Below are 19,181 nucleotides of genomic sequence, written 5' to 3'. Positions count from 1 at the left end.
AGTAACCCCTGAGCACCACTGGGTGTGGCCCAAAAACAAAAAACAAAAAACAAGATTTAGCTAAATATTTGGAAGTTCTTAGCATAGAATTGTTGAAGTGTGAATGGTAAGATCATGAAGAAAATATGTGTACATATGTGTATGTATAAGTGGTGTGTGTAAGTATAAACATATGCACATTGACGAAAGAGAGGGAGGCGAGAGAACTGGAATGAATGAAATTTGGGTGTAGAAATAGAGGGAGAACCAAGGAAGGCAGCAATAGAAAGGGATAGAAATAGAAAGGGAGCAACTAGAACTAGGGACATGATGAAAGGACAGAAGCACAGTATTGCATGTGAGAATTCTGGGTTTTATCCCTGATCTCTGGTACCATGTATTCCCTCTGCACTGCCTGGCATAGTGTTAAAAAAAAAAAAAAAAGCAATCAGGCATGGGTGAGATGAGATAGTGAGTAGTACAGTGTTATACAAAGGGTGTAATTTCTAGGGGATAATAGATTTATTGTGTCCAGGAAGATGAGGGCTGAAAAAAAACTGGGAATTCAGAGAATCTATGGGGTGGTTTGATAAAACTCTTTTTACTTACTCTCATGTTTGACTGAATTTTTCAAGTCCATCTGAATAAATATTGCCTCATAGGATGTTAAACTCTATTTTCCTCCTGCCTATGTCCTGTGCCTAGATTATTTTCTTAGTTCTGTAACATAAAATCCCATCTGTACATAATTCAGTTCCCCAGTTTACATATCTAGATGATTTCAATTCTGAGTATCAGAATAATTAAATTCAATGAGTAGTTAATCTACCCACTGGGTTTCTGTTAAGTGTTTGAAGATGGGGAGTGATTGGGAAACTAGGTCAGCAGTCAAACCGTAGTTGATGGTGACTTGTATGGCAGAGATAGCACTGGAGATGAAGAAGAGAAGATGGATTTGAGAGAGGCTTTTAAAATTAGGGTAAAAGAAAATGATCTGCTTACGGATTAGGTATGAGGGAAAGAAGAAGAAAGAATGACATCTGGATTCCTCAGAATCTGGTTTCAGTATTTGTGGCAGTGGTTGTACCATAAACTGAGAATAAGGGCCAGTTTGGCAAGGGAAAAGGAGGAGGCATGCAGGTCAAGAGTTTTGTTATTGCTGTGTAGGTAGATGAGGCTTTCATTAATAGTACTTGGATACAGACAACTGTTTCTACTCCACCTTTCTACCGTGCCACTCACTATCCATTGCCTAAATTACTTTGGCTTATTGATTGTTTCATTGCTTCTGTTTTAGCCTTCTAGATCATTCTACTAAATGAAGTAACTTTATTAAAAACGCCTTCTTCATTGCTATGACTGGGGGCACATGTTAAGTTGTGTGAGCTTTGGGGCTCACATATTTAGAATGGTGGTCTTGGGACCACATATCATGTTGTGGTTCTCACACTCAGTCATGGTGCCTGCTGAGGGCAGGCACTGTTTTTTTTAATTTGGTTTTGTTTTGGGGCAACACCTAAAAGAACTCAGGGCTAATTTCTAGCTCAAAAATCACTTATGGTAGACTCAGGAGGTGCCATAGAAGTATTGAGAATCGAATATGGGTCAGCCACTTGTTAGGCAGGCACCCTACCCACTGTACTATTGCTCTGACCCTTTTAGTCATGCTATTTTTATTTATTTATTTTTTTTTTGGTTTTTGGGTCACACCTGGCAGTGCTCAGGGGTTATTCCTGGCTCCAGGCTCAGAAATTGCTCCTGGCAGGCACAGGGGACCATATGGGGCGCCGGGATTCGAACCGATGACCTCCTGCATGAAAGGCAAACGCCTTACCTCCATGCTATCTCTCCGGCCCCTTAGTCATGCTATTTACATTTAAGTTCCCCAGGGTCGCACTCTTTAGTGGTGTTTGCACATGTTCTGGCTGTAGTGTCACTGGGGTTTGCTCTAGGACTTATATATTCTTTTACTTTTTTGGTTTTTGGGTCATACCCGGCAGTGCTCAGGGGTTACTCCTAGCTCTATGCTCAAAAATCACTCCTGGCAGGCTCGGGGGACCATGTGGGATGATGGGATTCGAACCACTGCCCATCTGCATGCAGGGTAAATGCCTTCCCTCCATGCTATCTCTCTGGCCCCTATGACTTATATATTCTTTTTTTTTTTTTTTTTTTGGTTTTTGGGCCACACCCGGCTATGCTCAGGGGTTACTCCTGGCTGTCTGCTCAGAAATAGCTCCTGGCAGGCACAGGGGACCATATGGGACACCGGGATTCGAACCAACCACCTTTGGTCCTGGATTGGCTGCTTGCAAGGCAAACGCCGCTGTGCTATCTCTCCGGGCCCAACTTATATATTCTTCTTCTTTTTTTTTTTTTTTTGGTTTGTGGGTTACACCCAGCAGTGCTCAGGGGCTACTCCTGGCTCTATGCTCAGAAACCACCACTGGCAGGCTCGGGGGACCATATGGGATACTGGGATTTAAACCACCGACCTTCTGCATGCAAGGCAAATGCCTTACCTCCATGCTATCTTTCCGGCCCCTGGACTTATATATTCTTGCTAGGAGTCACACTTGCCATGCTGCTCATAAATGTTTTAGTTATAATATTCTCTGGAGATTGTGCCCTTTTAGTTCTGGCATTCACACACACCTCACTGTCGGAAACAACTTCAGACAATGGGATTCACAGACAGCAGAGCTGCCAGATAGTGCTTAGTGCATGTTATAGCACTAGGAATGAACTCATAGTTTTATGTTTGTAATTCAGGTGCTCTGAGCCACTGAGCTTGGTAAACTCAGGCTTTCAGAATAATTTTTTTTTTTTTTTTGGTTTTGGGGCCACTCCTTGCAGTTCTTAGGGCCTTCTCCCAGCTCTTTATTTAGAGGTTTCTCCTGGTGGTTCTTAGGGGACCATGCAGTGCTGATGATTAAACCCAGGCATTCTGCAGGCAAAGCATGGATTCAGCCCTTTAAACTATTTCTCTGGCACTCAGTATTCTTTAAGACTCAGTAAGATATGTCAGTGTCTTACCAGCATCCTTCAATGGTTTCCTGTTGTTTTTGGAATAAAATCTAAACTCATTACAAGTCATCCAAGATCCTGCCTGATCTGGCTCCAACATCTCTCATTTCCTGTAAACTGTCTGCTTAAGTACTTGACCATCCTTGTTTGCTTGTGTGCTTCTTAAACCAAGACTTGCTACAGAGCCTGTATCTCTCCTTCTTTTAGTCTTCCTTTACGTATTTTCCTTTGTTTGTTTTTTTTTCTCTGTAATTCTGTCTGAAAGGTGGGTTCCTCATCATTTTCTGTCAAAACAAACAGTCTATTTCCCCCAATGTCTTCATTAAAATCTTTACTGGATTGTGGTTACTTACATATATATATATATATATATATATATATTTATATATATATATATATATTTTTTTTTTTCTTTTTGGGTCACACCCAGCGGTGCTCAGGGGTTACTCCTGGGTGTCTGCTCAGAAATAGCTCCTGGCAGGCACGGGGGACCATATGGGACACCGGGATTCGAACCAACCACCTTTGGTCCTGGATTGGCTGCTTGCAAGGCAAATGCCGCTGTGCTATCTCTCCGGGCCCTATATATATATTTTTTTTTTTTTGTTTGTTTTGTTTTTGTTTTTTTTTTGGGTCACACCCGGCATTGCTCAGGGGTGACTCCTGGCTGTCTGCTCAGAAATAGCTCCTGGCAGGCACGGGGGACCATATGGGACACCGGGATTCGAACCAACCACCTTTGGTCCTGGATCGGCCGTTTGCAAGGCAAACGCCGCTGTGCTATCTCTCCGGGCCCTATATATTATATTTTAATGATTTTAATATATATATTTGATATGAATTTCTAACCAAAATGTAAATGCTGTTAAGATGTCTGGTGTTAGAGGAAATGGCTCAAGGGGCTGGAATGCACGTTTTGTGGGAGCCCTGGGTTCAATCCCTGGCACTGCTGGGTGCCACTGACTATCTACCCCCACGCAAAAAAAAAAAAAAAAGTCACATTTGAATTTAAGTGTCTGCCCTCCATCCCTACAGTTGCACCTGGAGCCATCTTCTGAATTAATTGTTCCTTTAGATTTTTCTAGGTCTGTCTTTCTATTGCCTGATATGTCTGCTGCCTGTCTTTCAACACTGTTAAGCCATAAAAATGAGAGCAGTCTGTCCAGAATTCCTGTAAGATGGAAAAGGAAGAGGTATCTCAACAATGGAAAAACTCAAACCCTGCACTGAACATGAAAGAAAGCCTGAGAATTAAGGAAAGACAGAACATTAACAGCCACAGGATATGGGAAAGTCCGAAGTAGTTTGAACTCTGGAAGACAAGGAAAATTTAATTCAATGAAAGAATGAAAGAATATGGGGCTGGGAAGGTGGCGCTAGAGGTAAGGTGTCTGCCTTGCAAGCGCTAGCCAAGGAACTGACCGCGGTTCGATCCCCCGGCGTCCCATATGGTCCCCCCAAGCCAGGGGCGATTTCTGAGCACATAGCCAGGAGTAACCCCTGAGCGTCAAACGGGTGTGGCCCAAAAACCAAAAAAAAAAAAAAGAATGACAGAATATGAGGAAAAGCTAAAGGATACGGAAGCTTAAAGAGTGGAAAATATGCCAGAAATCAGGGGAAACTCAGAATCAGGTAACACCAAAATGAAGGAGAGCCAGGAAAGCAAGAGTGAGGCAGACTGAGATAGGGAGAAAAACCAAAGAAGCCAACCAATAAACTGAGGGCTACAGGAAAGCCCCAGCTGAGCATGATAGATATATCCAGGAAAACCAAAAGGATTGCTAACAAAAGGAGCTGACTCATTGTCTCAAAAAACATAAAGTGGACATACATAATATATATTTGAACAATAAGGAGAAAAGATAATTTGTTGAGATAGGATGAAGAATGAGGTGAGATACTGGACACAAAAAAGTGTACAAGATCCCTTTTACCCAAGGGACCTAAGGAAACAAGAATCATTACAGGGCCCCACAAAGGGGTTTTGAGGAGATTCCTTTTGTGAAGTGTCCCTAGTAGGCTTTTGCCAGTCCTTAAGCCTTAATCTTTATATATATATATTTTTTCATATATACATATATATAATATATAAATAAATATATATATATATATTTTAATTGAATCATGATGAGATACACAGTTATAAAGTTGATCATGATTGTTTAATCATGCAATGTCCAACACCCATCCCTTCACCAGTGCACATTTCCTGCCACCAATGTCCCAAGTTTCCTTCTTGCCCTCCCACCTGTTCTCTCCCCTGCCTGCCTCTGTGGTGGACATTTTTTTTTCTTTCTCTTCCTTTTTTTTTTTTCTCTTCCTTTTTTTCTTTTAGACACTGGCTTGCAGGATTTTTATTGATGCATATCCCTTGTCCTTTCAGCACAGAGTTCTTGTTCAGAGTGATTATTTCTGGCTATCATTGTCATAGTGATCTCTGCTTCCTGCTCTTTGTGGCAAACTTCCTACCATAAATCAGTTCTCCTTGCCCTCTATTGTCTCTGGATAGTATTACCATACTGTCTTTTTTTTGTTTGTTTGTTTTTGAGTCACACTCGGCAGCGCTCAGGGGTTACTCCTGGCTCTACGCTCAGAAATCGCTCCTGGCAGGCTTGGGGGACCATATGGGATGCCGGGATTTGAACCACCATCCTTCTGCATGCAAGGCAAACACCCTACCTATTTCTCCGGCCCCCACGCTGACTATTTTAAAAAATATTCTACAAATGAGTACCATAATTCTGTCTATCACTCTAACTCATTTTGCTCAGCATAATACTCTCCATATTTGTCCATGTAGAAGCAAACTTCATGACCTCATTTTTCCCAATAACTGTATAGTAATCCACTGTGTAGATGTACAAGTTTCTTTAGCCACTCATCTGTTACCAGCACTGGAATGTTTCCAGATTCTGGCTATTGTGAATAGTGCTGCAGTGAATATAGGCATGTGATGCCTTCACTACATTGTATTTCTGTATACCCTTAAGGTATAGTCTTAGAAGTGATATTGCTGAGTCATATGGAAACTCAATTTCTAGTATTTTGAGGAATGTCTAAATTGTTTTCCAGAAAGCCTTATTTCTAATCTTAAGCTAATGCATTAATCGTCTCTCTCATCTTCCAACTTTAGCCATTCATACTTCTGCAGCATATTTCTATCCTTTGCATGAAAGATGTTTATGGTGCATTGTAAAATTTGAAAGGTAACAGGAAAAAAGAAGAGAAAGTATTATTTCTGATGTGTTCACTGATTTTGTTTATGTTTGATTTATAGTGTTTCCTAAAGCAGGTGATACCATCCCTTAGGGGCCATTGAAGTCCTAGTGGAGTGTTTGAGGGTGTTGGAAGTATGTTTTCTATTACTTTAGTAGATTTTTCGTGGGGGTGTTAAATGATATTTTCCCTGAAAATAGGGTGATAGACCAAATTAGGGAACCTTTATATTACACATTTAAGTACTCTTTTTGTATTTTTATTTTTTGGTGGGGCTATCCAGGCAGTATTCAGGAGGCCCAGGGATCTCCTCCCAGTGATCCAGTGATTTTTCCAGTCAACTTAGTGGTGGTTTTTGGGACACACCTGGCACTGCTCAGGGGTTACTCCTGGCTGTATGCTCAGAAATCGCCCCTGGCAGGCACGGGGGAACCATATGGGATGCTGGGATTTAAACCGCAGTCCTTCTGCATGAAAGGCAAACACCTTACTTTCATGCTATCTTTCCGGCCCCAACTTAGTGGTGGTTTAATGTGAGGGTCCAAGCATTGCTGGGCTCTTATAGCATTAGGGATTACCTGGGCCACCTCAGGGAGACTAGGTGGTTTGGGATGGAACTGGAGTCTCCTGGAAGTAGGGCATGTACCTTAACTTTTACTGTCTCTAGCCCCTAACTCTTTTTTTGTTTTTGTTTTTGTGCCACACCCATTGACTCTCAGGGGTTACTCCTACCTATGCACTCAGAAATCGCTCCTGGTTTGGGGGGACCCTATGGGACGCCAGGGGATCGAACCGCGGTCTGACCTAGGCTAGTGCTTGCAAGACAGACGCTTTACCTCTAAATGTTCCAGCCGGAGAGATAGCATGGAGGTAAGGTGTTTGCCTTGCATGCGGAAGGATGGTGGTTCAAATCTTGGCATCCCATTTGGTCCCCTGAGCCTGCCAGGAGCGATTTCTGAGCGTAGAGCCAGGAGTAATCCCTGAGAGCTGCCGGTGTGACCCCCCCCCCCCAAAAAAAAAAAAGAAAGTAGAAACAAAGATAATGAGGCTAAAATGTTTTAAACTGAATAGGGAAAATTTCAAAAGATTAAAGTTTTTGAGGTATCTCTCCCCCCCACCCCCCGTTTGAGGTATATCTTATAGTCAAATGTTTCACCCTAAGTGTTTTATTGATTAGTCTTGTTTTTATTTTGCAGTCATGGTGTGTGGGGCTACTCCTAGTTATATGCTTGGTGGACACGCTTGGAAGTGTTCAGGGACCATCCCAAATGCAGAGATTTCAATGTTTTGTTATGTTTGTGCAATGATTTTTTTGTTTGTTTGTTTTGGGCCACACCCAGTGATGGTGAGGCTATGCTCCTGGCTATGCGCTCAGAAATCTCTCCTGGCTGGGGGGATATATGAGGTGCCAGGGATTGAACTAGGTTCATCCTGGATTGGCCGTGTGCAGGGCAAACGTCCCACCACTGTGCTATTGCTCCGGCCCCTGTGCAATGATCATTATGAAAATGAAAGAAAATGTATAATTCTATATGTGCAAGGCTATTTAAAAATAATAATTTGAAGTTGATTTAAATATTGAGTTATAGAGGAAGGGAGGAATGAAAAATTGTATATTTTCATTGAAGGTGATTTTCCTTAGTTTTTTTTTTTTTTTTTTTTTTTGGTTTTTGGGTCACACCCGGCAGTGCTCAGGGGTTATTCCTGGCTCCAGGCTCAGAAATTGCTCCTGGCAGGCATGGGGGACCATATGGGACGCCGGGATTCGAACCGATGACCTCCTGCATGAAAGGCAAACGCTTTACCTCCATGCTATCTCTCCGGCCCCTTCCTTAGAAATTTTTATATCATTTTAGGCCGTAGCACAGATTCATATAATGAGGTCTCTTTTTTTTTTTTTTTTGGGCCACACCCGTTTGACGCTCAGGGGTTACTCCTGGCTATGCGCTCAGAAATCGCCCCTGGCTTGGGGTGACCATATGGGACACCGGGGGATTGAACCGCGGTCCATCCTACGCTAGCGCTTGTAAGGCAGTAATGAGGTCTCTTGAGTCATAACTGAAGTGCTTTGTCACCAGATTGAAGGAGAGCCTAGTGCCTGTTGTTTATTCATGGTCATTTCCTTATTTCTATTGTGGATAGGTACAGAAAATTATAATTTTCAGTACCAAATCTTATAGAGTAGTTTTATATAAAGTTAGTTCTGAAACTCCAGATTAGAGTGATGGATTCTCTCACCATTTATAAGAGACTAGGGAAGCATAGTAATTTTATATAAATGATCTAGTGTTGGAGATTGCTCAAGTTTCTGCACAGGAAGAGGTGCGTGCACTCCTTCATAAGTGTTTCTGTTTGTATCAACATGGGTATGTCACTGACACAGGATGAAGCAGTTTGGTAGTTTGCTGAACCATTCTTCATGTGTGCCTCCTCCGAGAGTTATTTCTTATTTCTCTTGCTATCATATTGCCCATTTTTCTAAATGAATTAATCATATACTGTGTATTAAAAGTTATTTTTTTTTTTTTTTTTTTTTGGTTTTTGGGCCACACCCGGTAACGCTCAGGGGTTATTCCTGGCTATGCGCTCAGAAGTTGCTCCTGGCTTGGGGGACCATATGGGACACCGGGGGATCGAACCGCGGTCCGTCCAAGGCTAGCGCTGGCAAGGCAGGCACCTTACCTTTAGCGCCACCGCCCGGCCCCCAAAAGTTATTTTTTTAAATAATGTTTTTATTTATGCACCATGGTTACAAATATGATTGTAATTGGGCTTCAGCCATAAAATGCACCCCCCTCAGCTTGAGACAGGTTTCTTTTTTGTGGGGAGTCACACCCGGCAGCACTCAGGGGTTACTCCTGGCTCTGTGCTCAGAAATCACTCCTGGCAGGCTCGGGGACCATATAGGATGCCGGAATTTGAACCACCTGGGTCGGCAAACGCCCTACTACTGTATTATCTCTCCTGCCCCTGAAACAGTTTTCCTTTTTTTTTTTTTTTTTTTTTTTTTGGTTTTTGGTTTTTGGTTTTTGGGTCACACCCAGTGGCACTCAGGGGTTACTCTTGACTCTATGCTCAGAAATCGCTCCTGGCAGGCTTTAGGGACCATATGGGGCACCAGGATTCGAACCACCTGGGTCAGCTGCGTGCAAGGCCCTACTGCTGTGCTATCTCTCTGGCCCCAAAAGTTTTTTTTTTTTTTTTTTGGGGGGGTCACACCCAGCAGTACTTGGGTTACTCCTGGCTCTGCACTCAGATTGCCCCTGGCAGGCACGGGGGACCATATGGGCGCTCAAGGGTTACTCCTGGATATCTGCTCAGAAATAGCTCCTGGCAGGCATGGGGGACCATATGGGACATCAGGATTCGAACCAACCTCCTTAGGTCCTGGATCGGCTGTTTGCAAGGCAAACGCCGCTGTGCTATATCTCTGGCCCCAAATTGCAACATTTATTAATATAATACTTGCTATGTGCAATAAGAAACTACAGATTTAAAAATAATAAAAGAAACTACAGATTTTGCCACTATGAAGACAGATAAGAAACTACAGATTTAAAAAAAATAAAAGAAACTACAGATTTTGCCACTATGAAGACAGAAGAACTGGAAAAAGATTGATAAGGTTTCTGAGAATTCTGTAGTTGTTCCAGATGTGTATGGAAGGATCTACTTTAATTCCTTTTTCAAAGTGATGTTACCAAACAGGCATCCAAGTCCCAAGGTCAGAGTTCAGATTATTTCTTTAGTCTCCATGGGAATGAAGAAATTGTTTGGAATGTGTGGGAATTTAAATGTTGTGAGAACTGTTTTTATAGAGCTGTCAATTAGGAAAAAGTCTTTCCTTAATCCCAAGGGTTGGAGGTAAAAAGTGGTTTCTCCTCTGGACTTTGAACTTAAAAAAAATGTTTTATTGTCTCAAACAGAATAAAATGCTAAAATAAACCATCTTAATAAATAAAGTAAACCAACCTAATAAATAAATAAAACAAACCTAAAAATAAGAAAATCAGGACCCGGAGAGATAGCACAGCGGCGTTTGCCTTGCAAGCAGCCGATCCAGGACCTAAGGTGGTTGGTTCGAAACCCGGTGTCCCATATGGTCCCCCGTGCCTGCCAGGAGCTATTTCTGAGCACACAGCCAGAAGTCACCCCTGAGCAATGCCGGGTGTGGCCCAAAAAACAAAGGCATCATCCAGTAAAATATATCCTTGCACTAAAATATATCCCATATCCTTTTCTTTCCTGCAAAGAAAATGGGCTTTTATTTTCTGCTGAAGAATTTTGATAGTTTTGGCAGTATTTTAGAAAAAAATTTTATTTTCTATAAGAATATTACTACAAGGTTTTAGGAGACTTAATGCCAATCTTTGCTTTATTCTATCTCCTGAGACAGAATTCATCTCTTCTAGGTGCTGTATTGGATTTAGAGGGAAGGGAAATATTCTTAGACCAATCAGTTAAGATTTGATGGAGGTATTTGAATTGAGAAGTCTGTAATTACTGAGAGTTTATGTTCTTTGTGGGTAGTCCTGTGGATACAAGGGCTGCAAATTTTCTCCCTGCCGGGAGCTTAGTATCTGGTTGATGAGTCAAGATGTATATATTTAAAGATAAATAATGACACTTGGTAGAGATTTAAGAATTGAATGAGTGTTTCTTGTAAGTGCTGTATTTGAGTTAGAGGAAAGGTAATTTTTAAAATTTATCATTGAAGAATTGATGGAAATAATTGAATCTTGAGTAACTTGAGATGTGTGAGACGAAGGAAGAGAGCTAATGGTATAAAATTAATGGGGAATGGAGTACATTTAAGTCATTAGTACCCAGGTATTCTGTCCAAGACAACCAATACAAGAATATTAGTTCTTCCCATTAAGACATGTTACACACTTTAAACATTTTATAAATATTTAGCTATACTTAGGGATGTTAGGCAGTTGTTAATTAACAGAGCATATTTGGACCAACAAAAGGGGGTGGGGAAGACTTCCTTTCTCTTTTTATTTCTCTTACTCAAAGACAAGTGCTTTACTGCTGATCTATATCTCTGGCCCTTGGAGGGGAAATAATTGTGTGTTTATATTTGCTTAGGTAAAATGAGCCATTGAATTCTTGGGTCCTGTACCAGACTCTAATACTAATTGTTTTTTTACTCTCAGACTAGTTTACTAGTCTAGCTAGTTTGCTTCTTTCCTATGACTTAGTTTTCTCATCTGTAAAATGGGAAACCTGACTCAGAAAAGACCCTGTAGGTTTCTGATATTTCAAGTTTCTCAGGTTCTTGGGTGGCGCAAGTGATAGGGCATTTGCCTTGCATGCGCTGACCTAGGATGGACCACGGTTCAATTCCCTGGCGTCCCATATGGTCCCCCAAGCCAGGAGTGATTTCTGAGCATATAGCAGGAGTAACCCCTGAGCGTCACCGAGTGTGGCCCCCCCCAAAAGCCCCTCAAAAGATTTTCTCCATGCCTTTTATATGAGTAAGAGGCAGTAAAAATAGGCTTTCAAGTGTGACTTCTCTCATAGTAATACATTTTTATATTGTATGTATTGGTAATTATTTTATTTTATTTATTTTATTTTTTTTGGGGGGGGGCACATACAGCAGCACTCAGGGATTACTTCTGGCTCTGCACTCAGAAATCGCCCCTGGCAGGCACGGGGGACCATATTGGATGCCGGGATTTGAACCACCGTCCTTCTGCATGGAAGGCAAATGCCCTACCTCCATGCTATCTCTCTGGCTTATTTTATTTTATTTTTTGTTTTTGTTTTTGGATCATACCCGGCACCATTCAGGGTTTGCTCCTGGCTCTGTGCTCAGAAATCGTTCCTAGCAGACATGGGGACCATATGGATGCTGGAATTCGAACCACCTAGGTCCTGGGTTGGCTGCTTGGAAGGCAAACACCCTACCACTGTGCTATCTCTCTGGCCCCTACTGATAGTTATTTTATTGCTAAGTTATTACATGGTTGGGATATACCACAGTTTATAATTCACTAGTTGGGAATAATGGGCTTATTTCTAGTTTTGATGATTATGTTAGGAAATTATATAACATTTGAGGCAGGAGTGATAGTACGAAGTCAATCCTAGACACCCCCTGCCCCCAATATGGTCCCTTGAACTTGTCAGGAGTGATTCCTGAGCATAGAATCGGGATCCTTGAGCATTGCTGGGTGTGGCCCCAAAACAAAAAGTATAACATTCATATACAGGTTTTGGTGTGAACACAAACTTTCATTCCTGGGTAAGAAATCATCAGTAAACTTCTTTGTAAAGTGGTTAGACCAGTTTGTGTTTCAGTATTTTTCTTTTTCTTTTTCTTTTTCTTTTCTTTTCTTTTCTTTTCTTTTCTTTTCTTTTCTTTTCTTTTCTTTTTTTCTTTTCTTTTCTTTCTTTCTTTTTTTTTTTCTTTTTGATGGAGGGGGGCACACCTGGCCATGGTGCTCAGGGATTACTCCTAGCTCTGAGCTCAGAAATTACTCCTGGCAGTCTCAGGGACCATATGGGATGCTGAACCTGGGCAGCTGCATACAAGGCAAAAAGCCCTACTCACTGTGCTATATCACTTCGGCCCCCCCTTTTTTTTCTCTTTCTAATCTTTATTATAACATCATGATTTACCAAATTGTTTATAATACAGTCATTTCAGGTATTAAATGTTAAAAACAGAAATCCCACCATCAGTGTGACCATCCCTTCACCTGTATTCCCAGCCATCCATCCAACTACCTTAGCCTGCCTCCATGCAGACACAGACAAATAACTTTATATTGCTGTTACAATACAAGGCAACTGAAATGATCTAATCTTAGATCAGTATGGGTCAATTTGAAATGATTGTTATATCTCTCCATCGTATTACTAAAGTTGGTGTCTTAGGATTTACTGGACTGCGATTTATTGTTAGTTGAGCCCTAGAGGTGCTACTGATTAGGCTCACTAAGGTGTGTAGATTACTATGTAATTTTCCTATCAGTGACTTCCTATGCTACTACTGGGCTGATGCTAGGAGATATTGAGGTGTCCAAGATTTATAGATCTGAAACAAATTTGGTAGCTTGGAAATTTGATAAGGTTAAGTCGTAGAGCAGAGCCTGATTCCTAAAGCATTAAGATCACTGGATATATTTTGTCTTAAACATCTCACCTTCTTGTTGTTGTTGTTTGTTTTTTTTTTTTTTTTTTTTGGTTTTTGGGCCACACCTGTTTGACGCTCAGGGGTTACTCCTGGCTATGTGCTCAGAAATCGCCCCTGGCTTGGGGGGGACCATATGGGACGCGGGGGGGATCGAACCGCGGTCCATTCCTTGGTAGCGCTTACAAGGCAGACACCTTATCTCCAGCGCCACCTTCCCGGCCCCATACATCTCACCTTTTTATAGCAGGACTTAGCCTTTATAGAATGGGGAGGAGGATATTTTTTTTATTCATGATAGCTGGTCTTAAACACATTTAAAATTTTTATTTTTTAATTTTATTTATTTTTCTCATACCTTGTGGTACTCAGGTGTTATTCTTTTTTTTTTTTTTTTAAACTTTCTGGCGTAGATAAAAATATGGAACGCTTCACGAATTTGCGTGTCATCCTTGCGCAGGGGCCATGCTAATCTTCTCTGTATGGTTCCAATTTTAGTATATGTGCTGCCGAAGCAAGCACTCAGGTGTTATTCTTGTCTGCACTTAGGAGTCACTCCTGGTGGGTGTAGGGGACCAGATGGGATGCCAGGGATTAAACTTGAGTCATCTGTGTGCAGGGCAAATGTTGTCCTACCTGCTGTGCTATCTCTCCAGCCACTTACTTTTTTTTTTTTTGGTTTTTGGGTCACACCCGGCAGTGCTCAGGGTTATTCCTGGCTCCACGCACAGAAATCCCATATGGGATGCCGGGATTCGAACCACCGTTTTTCTCCATGTAAGTCTTACCGCTACGCTATCTCTCCAGCCCCACTTAAATTTTTTTAAAACATTTTATTTATTTCTCCTCTGCTCCCTTTACTGTTTCTATGATGGCCTGGATTGTATGCACTCGACTGGATCTTTGTTGCTGTTTTGGTTTTTGGGTCACACCACACTCGAATGACATGCTCACACAATTGATTGTGGTTGTCTATGGGGGTTCATATACTTTGTGACATTGAGGATCCAAATAACAAATTTGCTGAATTTGTACTCAGGTGTATAGAATAACACCTTGGACCAAAATTATGGCCTCATGCTTTCAAGGTAGATTTTCTGCCCTGTACTCTCCTCTGGTCTTGGCATTCTTTTATCCTCAGCTATCTGTGGTATATCATCAACAATCTATTACCAAGATTTTTTTGAGTCTACTCACTTTCCTTTTGTATTGGTGAGGAATAAGACAAGGGTACTTTGCAAATCACTTTCTCTGAATTTCTTTCTCAGAATTGTGTCATTTACTTTTTCCCTCTGTATCTTTAAAATTAAATTATTGATAATGCCTAAATTTTGTTTTCTTTCAGTGGTGGGATCAGCAAGTTGACTTTTATTCGACTTTCTTGCATCATTTGGCACAATTGGTGCCAGAAATTTATTTTGCTGAAATGGACCCAGACTTGGAAAAGCAAGAAGAGAATATACAAATGTCCGTATTCACTCCTCTGGAATGGTATTTATTTGGAGAAGATCCAGATATTTGCTTAGAGAAATTGAAGCATAGTGGTGCATTTCAGCTTTGTGGAAAAGTTTTCAAAAGTGGAGAAACAACTTATTCTTGTAGGTAAGAATCCCTTTCTAATCTCTCCAATATTTACTGTGCCTATGCAAAAAATAAAGAAGCAAAATTTATTTTTCCTTTTTATTTAGGGCTTGTGGTTATTGTTTGGTTGTGGTGCTTTTCAGTTCTTCTTTTTTTTTTTGGTCATTGTAGTTTTTATTTTCTTGTTTTTTTTATTTTTTTTTATTTTTTGTCTTTTTGTTATGTTTTTCTTCCTTTTTCCCTTCCTTCTCTTAAATTGATATTTATAACCTCTGGACTCCTCCATTGTTTGTTTGTGTTTTGCTTTTTTTGCCTTTTTTTTCCCTTCAAACAGAACCACATAACGAATCATCTTGTTCTGCCTCATAACTTGAGGAGGAAAAAAAATGATTGGTACCAAGACCAAATAGTTATATGAACATTGAGTAGAAATAAAAAGATGATCAGACTTAAACACCAAATCCAAAGCCAATGACAACAGAATGGATACCCAATCTACAACAAGCTAGACACAGAGGGGACCACTAATACTAGCAGCCTTGGGGTCAGAGGAGGATGATATGGGATGCATGCTGGGAACATGTGTGGAGGGAGGACAACACTGCTGGTGGGAATGCCCGATTCAATGCCACTATGTACCTAAAATATTACTGTGAAAGATTTGTAATTAACTTTGGTCACAATAAAAATTATTTTAAAAAAAGTGGAGAGGGGCCGGCGAGGTGGTGCTAAAGGTAAGGTGCCTGCCTTGCCTGCACTAGCCTAGGACTGACTCAGGTTCGATCCCCCGGCATCCCAAATGGTCCCCCAAGCCAGGTGTGATTTCTGAGCTCATAGCCAGGAATAACCCCTGAGTGTCACCAGGTGTGGCCCAAAAACCAAAAAAAAAAAAAGGGGGGGGGGGAGAAACAACTTATTCTTGTTGGTAAGAATTAGAAATGTGGGGCCGGGAAGGTGGCGCTAGAGGTAAGGTGTCTGCCTCACAAGCGCTAGTGTAGGACGGACCACGGTTCGATCCCCCGGCGTCCCATATGGTCCCCCCAAGCCAGGAGCGATTTCTGAGTGTATAGCCAGGAGTAACCCCTGAGCATCAAACGGGTGTGGCCCAAAAACCAAAAAAAAAAAAAAAAAAAAAAAGAGAAATGTACGTGATTATTATCATTAGTCTTGATAGTTTGTATAAATCTCAGTGTACCATTCTTTTTGTTTGTTTTGTTTTTTTTGGGCCATACCCAGTGCCATTCAGGTGGTACTCCTGTTTCTGTGCTTAGAATAATCACTCCTGGCAGATGGGTTGCTGGGGATTGAGACCTGATTAGCCCCATGCAAGGCAAATACCCTACCCATTGTGCTTGTTGCTCTGGCTCCACCAGTGTACAGTTCTCACCTTAAGTATATAGCATATTCAGTTGTAATTGATTAGCTTCCCTTCTTTATACACATAATAGTATGTTTCTACTAGTACATTTTTAAATATATTACTTATAGTTAAGCATTTCTTTCACTTTTTCTTCTCGTTTTCCAAAAGCATATAAGGACTAATATTTGTCCCCCCCCCCCCTTTTGGTTTTTGGGTCACACCCGGCAGCGCTCAGGGTTTACTCTCGGCTCTATGCTCAGAAATTGTTCCTGGCAGGCTTGGGGGACCATATGGGATGCCGGGATTCAAACCACTGTCCTTCTGCATGCAAGGCAAATGCCCAACTGCCATGCTATCTCTCCGGCCCCTTGTTTTGCCCTTTTTATATTATATTTTACATGTTCATATCTGAACCCCTTGGTATATATCAGAATTTAAACATTTCCCCTGGCAGTTTCAGGGCTGGATCCTTTATTTCTGTAAGAAATCTATGTATATTCGTATAAAGTAATATAATTAAAGCTTTTATTGTTTCATGTCATTTTAGGTGTGTGTTTTTGTAAGATTTGATGTCAAAGAATTGTGAATTGGTTGGAATTTAGTTAGAAAAAAACAGGTTAGGGAAACTGGACACACTCATTTTGCCCTTTGTAAGAGCAATTGCCTTAAATATCTTAGAACAGAGACCATACTCCTGGCCTGTTTTTTCAATTGTTAGGTCTTAGTTGCATTCTAGTTTTTCTGCTTTATTAGAGGTAGAGTTTAATTTTAAGATTTTATAAGTATAAAGAATTGGGGTTTTACTGTTGTTGTTTAATCTTTGTTGTTGTTGTTTTGGTTTTTGGACCACACCCGGTAGCGCTCAGTTTGCTTCTGACTCTAAGCTCAGAAATTACTTCTGGCAGGCTCCAGGGACCATATGGGGTGGATGCTGGGATCAAACCTAAGTCAGCTGCATGCAAGGCAAATGCCCTATCCTCTGTGCTGTTGCTCTGGCCCCATAATTATAAAGAACTGGTTTTTTGCTTCATTTTATTCTATAATTTGACTAGTTTATATATACTTAATAGTAATTCATAAATACCATCTTCTTTATGCATTCCTCAGAAAAAAGTAAATTTTTGTATTTCGCATATTATTTTGTGAGATAACATAATATACCTATTTCTTTTTTTTCTTTGCACTTGGGGCCATATTGGCTGTGCTCAGGACTTCTGGCTCTGTACTTTATCACTCTTGTTAGGGTTTAGGCCTTAGGGGATATATAGTGCTGTGAATCAAACCCAGGTTACCCACTGTGCTCTCTTAGCATCCTCTTTCACTCACTCACTCACTCTCACTATCTCTCTGCTCTCTTGCCAACCTCTGCCTCTCTTTTTCACTCTGTCTCCCTTTCTCTCTCCCCTATATGTATATTTTTAAGCACTAAACATTTGTAGACCTCCAGACATATCATGAAAACTTTTTTTTGGCCTCTATAGCATAATTATTTTATTATTTTAGAATTATAAAACAAGGAAAGTAAAGATTTCTTTTGAGTCTTTAAGAATTAAGAGAAGTTGAAGCCGGAGAGATAGCATGGAGGTAAGGCATTTGCTTGCATGCAGAAGGACGGTGGTTCAAATCCCGGCATCCCATATGGTCCTCCGTGCCTGCCAGGGGCGATTTCTGAGCATAGAGCCAGGAGTAACCCCTGAGTGTTGCTGGGTATGACCCAAAAACAAACAAACAAACAAACAAACAAAGAATTAAGAGAAGTTAAGGGCTGGAGAGAGAGATAGTACTTGCATACATAGACTCGATTCCCAGAATCCCATATGATCTCTTGAGCACTGCCAGGAGCAGTTCCTGAGTATAGAGCCAGGAGTAATACCCTAGCATCACTGGGTGTGGCCTCCAAACAAGTCAAAAAGTTAAAAATCAAAAGAATTTAGGTAAGTGGGGAATTAATTAATTAAGATTATTTTGTGATTTAAAATAGTTATACATGGAGAGTAGAAAGGGAGAAGGGGGAGGAAGGAGAAAGAGATGAAAGGCAAGCACCCTATTTGCTGTTCTGTCACCCCAGCCCCATATATATTATTCCTAACATTTCCCTGAAAAATGCCAAATAAAGTAGTTTATTAAGAAATATTATTAGGAAAGAGATTGAGATTTTATTTATTCATTAATATTAATTGATATCTGCTATATGCCATGTACTTTCTTAGATTCTTGGGATATGTTAATATATAAAATGACTTAAAGTCTCTAACCTTGGAGCTGGAGTGAAAGTACATCATATACTGGTGGCAGACCCAGGTTCAACTATTAGTACCTCCTATGATCCCTCAGGCACCACCAGGAATGATCCATGAACTCAACTGGATATGGCTCATAAACCAAAAGTAAGGGCCCAGAGAGATAGCACAGTGGCGTTTGCCTTGCAAGCCGCCGATCCAGGACCAAAGGTGGTTGGTTCGAATCCCAGCATCTTATATGGTCCCCTGAACCTGCCAGGAGCGATTTCTGAGCATGGAGCCAGGAGTAACCCCTGAGCACTGCCGGGTGTGACCCATAAACCAAAAAAAAAAAAAAAAAAAAAAAAAAAAAAAAAAAAAACCCAAAAATAAAATAAAATAAATTCTTTCTCTTTATGTTCTTACATTCTGATAAATTTTGCCTTTATTTGAGCTTCATTTACTAATGGGTAATTATTATTTAGTAAAATACTTTTATAAATGGGTAAAGGGTAAAATAATGGCAAAGGATTGAAAGAAATCTAATTATTTTTGTAACTATTTTTGAGCTGCGATTTAATTGTTTGGGAACCACATGAAAATTGAAAGTAATGAGGGACCGGAGAGATAGCATGGAGATAGAGTGTTTGCC

The 19,181-nt window shown here is 40.8% G+C and overlaps 1 protein-coding gene and 1 non-coding gene across 2 annotated transcripts in view; one reads left to right on the top strand and one right to left on the bottom strand.

Moving 5' to 3' along the window:
- UBR1 (ubiquitin protein ligase E3 component n-recognin 1) overlaps positions 1-19,181 on the top strand; it is a 152,732-nt gene that overhangs the window by 5,056 nt on the left and 128,495 nt on the right. The window contains exon 2 of the mRNA XM_049782441.1: positions 14,715-14,971. Within this exon, the coding sequence (XP_049638398.1) occupies positions 14,715-14,971 (257 nt within the window). The remainder of the gene's footprint in view (positions 1-14,714; positions 14,972-19,181) is intronic.
- On the bottom strand, positions 13,785-13,891 carry LOC126021406 (U6 spliceosomal RNA). Its single transcript, XR_007499924.1, has one exon. It is a non-coding gene; the product is annotated as a U6 spliceosomal RNA (small nuclear RNA).

Source organism: Suncus etruscus, chromosome 10 (genome assembly GCF_024139225.1).
Source record: "Suncus etruscus isolate mSunEtr1 chromosome 10, mSunEtr1.pri.cur, whole genome shotgun sequence".
Taxonomy (NCBI): domain Eukaryota; kingdom Metazoa; phylum Chordata; class Mammalia; order Eulipotyphla; family Soricidae; genus Suncus; species Suncus etruscus.
This window is presented reverse-complemented; position numbering and strand designations above follow the sequence as displayed.